At 34.9% G+C, this 4,705-nt stretch overlaps 1 protein-coding gene across 1 annotated transcript; it reads right to left on the bottom strand.

Moving 5' to 3' along the window:
• Positions 1-856: 856 nt before the first annotated feature.
• On the bottom strand, positions 857-2,973 carry LOC18047387 (cytochrome P450 71A1). The gene is made up of 2 exons (XM_006442560.2): positions 1,825-2,973; positions 857-1,630 (listed from the first exon to the last, which is right to left on the bottom strand). Exons 1-2 carry the CDS (start codon positions 2,815-2,817, stop codon positions 1,013-1,015), a joined length of 1,611 nt encoding a protein of 536 aa, XP_006442623.1. The 5' UTR covers positions 2,818-2,973; the 3' UTR covers positions 857-1,012.
• Between the last annotated feature and the right edge of the window lie 1,732 nt (positions 2,974-4,705).

The raw sequence follows: 4,705 nt of genomic DNA, 5'->3' as shown, positions 1-4,705 counted from the left end.
TGGAAGAAGAGGTCTGAAGTTCAAATTAATCTAGCTCACTTGTAAAGCAATTAATTTTTTAGTGTTAATTGGTTCATAGGGTGCAGAAAAACTCTTTATGATAGAATAATATGTTGATGTACTTGTGTTTTAGGAAACTTGCAAATTTTGAAATATTCTACTTACATGACTTCTATTTTAAAATATTTTCTAGACAAGCATCACCTTATGTGAGTTATGCAGATTATTGAGTAAAAATTCAGGTGAGTGATCGGCAGTTAATTGGAAAAAACAAATAGTTAAATACCTGGTTCTTGGAGTCATCTATGTAAGATAACCCAATTACAAGTTTCTTAGATGAGGCTACTCATTTGGGTTTGGTCTTGCATGCTTGAGCTTCCTCCTTATGGGTTTATTGTTATAGACATACGCGTTACTCAATAAACTACATTTTGCTATCTTTCCTTTCCAATGCAAAATTGTGGAATTTTGAAATAACAACCTGTATACATAAAATAAGAACTAGAAAATAAATAAATGAGCGACATAGAGTCGCTTTCAAGCCACAAGAATATAAAATATGAATGAGAAAACAATTTTCACAAACAGTCTCCCATCAACACGATTGGTGTTACTATTATATATATTCGCCGTTGCTGTCAACATGTCAATCATATTTGTATATTTTTTTCAGCTTCATAATTATTTGTTCTTGATTAGTTGTAATTAATCTCCTATCAACTCGATGGATATAATATTTTGCAACCACGACTACTAGCACCATTGGTAATTGTTAACTTTTTGTATTTCTCTAAATCTAAACCGATTGATGGAATTTATGGAAAAGATCAAGCAGAGGACCAATATGATATGGACAGATAAAATTTTATTGGTAATAACTTGCTCCTCAAGGTGTCCATGAACATAGAAGAAAATAGACAACACTGGTACAATTTTTCACAAGAGGGAATTGAAAGAGGATAATCATGATTAGAATATAAGTACAATGGATATTTTTCTAGACATATCAAGATTAAGAGCAAGGGGAGTAGAGCGTTGGCACAAGATGAAGAGGTAATTTCTTATGAACCACTAGCCCATTAACTTCAGACATGTCCAAATTCTCCTCAACTTCACCAAGAGGCAAATTCCAATCAAACCAGTACAAAAGGTTGGCCATCACATACTCAACTGCAGCTAACGCAAATGATATCCCTGGGCATCCTCTTCTTCCAGCACCAAAGGGGATAAATTGGAAGTCTCGGCCTTTACAATCCACCGGGTTAGCGAAAAACCTGTCTGGCAAGAAATCTTCTGGCCTGTCCCAAACTTGGGGATCTGTTTGAATTGCCCATGCATTTACAATCACTCTAGTTTTTGCAGGAATATCATAACCTCTCCATTTGATACTCTCTGCCATTTCTCGCGGAACCAAGAGAGGAACTGGTGGATGTAACCTCAGAGTTTCTTTGACAACACATTTCAAATAGTCCATCTTCTCAATTTCCTTCATGTCTATATTTAATTTCCCTTTTGCCACACTTCTAACCTCTTCTCGAACTCTGTTCATACTAGTTGGATTTTTCACTAGCTCTGCCATTGCCCACTCTAGTGTTGTTGCAGTAGTCTCAGTTCCTGCTACAAACATGTCCTGAGAATGTGAAACATGAAAAGCCTTTAGTATTGATGTATGTTTATGTATATGCAAGAGCGCGGTTTTGCGTGCATGATGTATGTAAAAGATGTAAAAATATAGAGAGAGCTAATATTTTTTTCTTTTTTTTGAAAAGGAGAGAGCTAATAATTAAAAGAATTAAGACTAGCTGGTTGAGAGGAAGGACAGACAAGGATAATTGCTTTAAGATTGTCCTGAGAGAGCTCTGCCCCAAGCATGCCATCCTTTCGAAGTTGGAGGAGTATATCCACAAAGTCTTTTTTATCAGATTGGTCATCATCATGCCCACTTCCTTTTGATACCTTGTTCGTGTGCTCTTCAATCACCTGATCAAGCAAAGCGTCAAATGCTCTAGCAGTTGCGTTGAGACGACCAATGAATCCCGAGAGAACATCTAACCATGCCAAAGATGGAAACATATCTCCCATACAAAAGGCAGCAAGCTGCTCTTCCAGCCTTCTTGACAACTCTCCCAGCTTATTGCTGTCTCCAATATTTTCTTCTTCTTCATCAGCTTTCTTCCCAAGAACGCAGAGGGAAACTATATTGCTGGAAGCAGTCAGTAGCATCTCTGTTAAATTAAGAGGACCTCCTTTATTAAGACACGAGAGGCGAATTTTAGTTACCAAACTTGAAACTTCATCATCTCTAACATACTGAAATGATTGCACTCTTCTCACACTCAAGAGTTGAAGAATACAAATCTTCCGAGCTTGTCTCCAGTACTCGCCGTAATTAGAGAACGTGATATCTTGGCATTCATATACGAGGATGTTAGCAGGTGTGGTTTTGGGCCGGTTCGAGATCACAATGTCATGAGTTTTAAACATCTCACCAGCCAACTCAGCCGATGAAACCACAAAGGTTGGAGAATTGCCAAAGTAAACGAACATCAAAAGGCCGTACCTCTCCGAAAGAGCTTTGAGAGAGCGATGAGGGAGAGTTCCCAGAAGCTGGTGAAGGTTGCCGAGAATGGGGAGCTTTGGTGGGGATGGAGGTAAGTTGAGATGGTTACTACTACGTCTGGTGATTTTCAGCAACTGCACAAGTGTGAGCAAGAGGATAAGAAGAAGAAGAAAGATGGACAGAGGAGGGTTGTAAATTTCTGATATGCCCATTAAAGGCTGCAGCAGTTGCTTCATCAGGACTGATACCAGAGCCATTTCAGGTTGGGATTCCCCAACTTAAGCTTCAATTGGGGTTTGCACGTTGAATTCTCAACTCTATCAAGCTTTTTAATTCCGCGATTAATCCTTCGTAGCGGATGCAATGGATTGAATAGACTGACATCAATGTGCCCACTTCCAGAAAAAATTAAGGGCGGCTTTAAATATAGGTAAATTAGGTAATTGCCTAAGGTCTCACATTGTGGCCGCCAAGTCCTTATATCTTAGAAGATCTTTTTTTTTTATTTCTTTAATATAATCAAATTATTTTTTTAACTTACTTATGATAAAAAAGCCTATTTTTAGGCATATTTTAATTGATAATTATCTTACACTTAAGATTTTTTTTACACAAATTTTATATTTGATAATCTTAACATTAAAGAACTATAATTAATAGTATTAATTGTTAATTCATTATTAGTTTTTCAAGAAAAATATTAAAAAATTCTTTATTTGTTTAAAAAAACTTGATTATTTAATATTAAAAAATTTCTTCCACTCTTCTCTTTAATGAAAGCTATTATATTTATTTGTTCACTTTTGAAGAAAAAAAATAGTTTCTTGAAATAATGGTTTGAGGGAATTAATTTTTTTTTAATTACTGTTCTTTTTCGAAATTTCTTACCATCTTATTGATTGTTGATATTCAATATATAATTAAAAATTGATTAAATTTTAAATTTTTTATTGTTTTGAGTATTAAAACTATTAAATATAAGCAGGCCTCATAAAACAAATTTGCCTAAAGTCCCTAATACTTTAGAGCAAGTCCTAGCAATAACTGAAATTAAAATTGTAAGAAAACTTAAGTATGATTTTCTTATGCAAGTATAACATAGGGTCATAATATGTCCATAAAAAATTAAGAACAGAAGTTTAGAATTGAACCTCTAGTCATTGAAGTAAGTGCTCTTGATTTTAATATTTCTGAACCCTCTGTAATTAATAGTGATGGTGTAACATAAATTTTTTACTTTAATTACAGGCCTCAGAGACAAAATTATTTCAACATTTCCCTTTTATTTCATCTTTCCTCAGGGACAAAAGTTTTAATTTCCCTTTTATTTCAACATTAGCCACGTGTTCAACAAAAGCACCAATACGAAATCAATGAAAGTCCGTGCACGTAAAAGAATTCTTGACTTTCATGCATTAATTTATATAAAATTCATGTCATTACTTGGTGCTCATGCAAACTTCCAAAGAAATTAAAACTTCAAGTCAAATGCGTGTAAAGTTGTTAGTTCTTTTTTCAAGTCACTTTTATTCAAAAAATCTCCACTTACTTGAATGGTAGAGTTCTACCTTGACTATAAAACTAGTTCACCTTATCCTTTACAGCAGCCATGATTCTCAACATAGAGATCCACCATACTCCACCTACACGGGCAACCATAGCACTTAGAATTAAATTGTAAGACATCCCGGTTGAATTTGGTCCTCGAGTGCGTCTAATACAAAATTTGGCCATGGTTGAGCTTAAGACACTACTTGCTCTCATGCAGGCTAATTTGTCTTAATTTCTTACTTTCTTCCGAGTATGCTCATTCACCTATTTATAGCTTTATTACTGTGCCAGAAGATGGAGTCAATCTCCAGGTAAAAAAATTGTGAGGCGTTTCTTGAGAAATTAATTTCAATATATAAGGCAAAGAGTGACAGTTGAGAAACAATTTAGGTAGGAGATGATTTATTTTGTGATGTTTGTTCTGTAATTTGGTGAATATGGTTTAATTTAATGCCATCTGGATAATAGAAATTAATGCTCGTAGAATTCGATTTGGTCAGTAAATGTCTAGGCAATTTGTTGCCGTAGCTTGTAGGCTATCTCATTTCATCCTCAATTAATTTTCGTGGATGTTTGACGGTTGGTTAAATGGAT

This window comes from Citrus clementina, unplaced genomic scaffold (genome assembly GCF_000493195.1).
Source record: "Citrus clementina cultivar Clemenules unplaced genomic scaffold, Citrus_clementina_v1.0 scaffold_3, whole genome shotgun sequence".
Classification (NCBI taxonomy): domain Eukaryota; kingdom Viridiplantae; phylum Streptophyta; class Magnoliopsida; order Sapindales; family Rutaceae; genus Citrus; species Citrus x clementina.
Note: the sequence above shows the minus strand (reverse complement) of the source record. Positions and strands in the feature narration are given on the sequence as shown.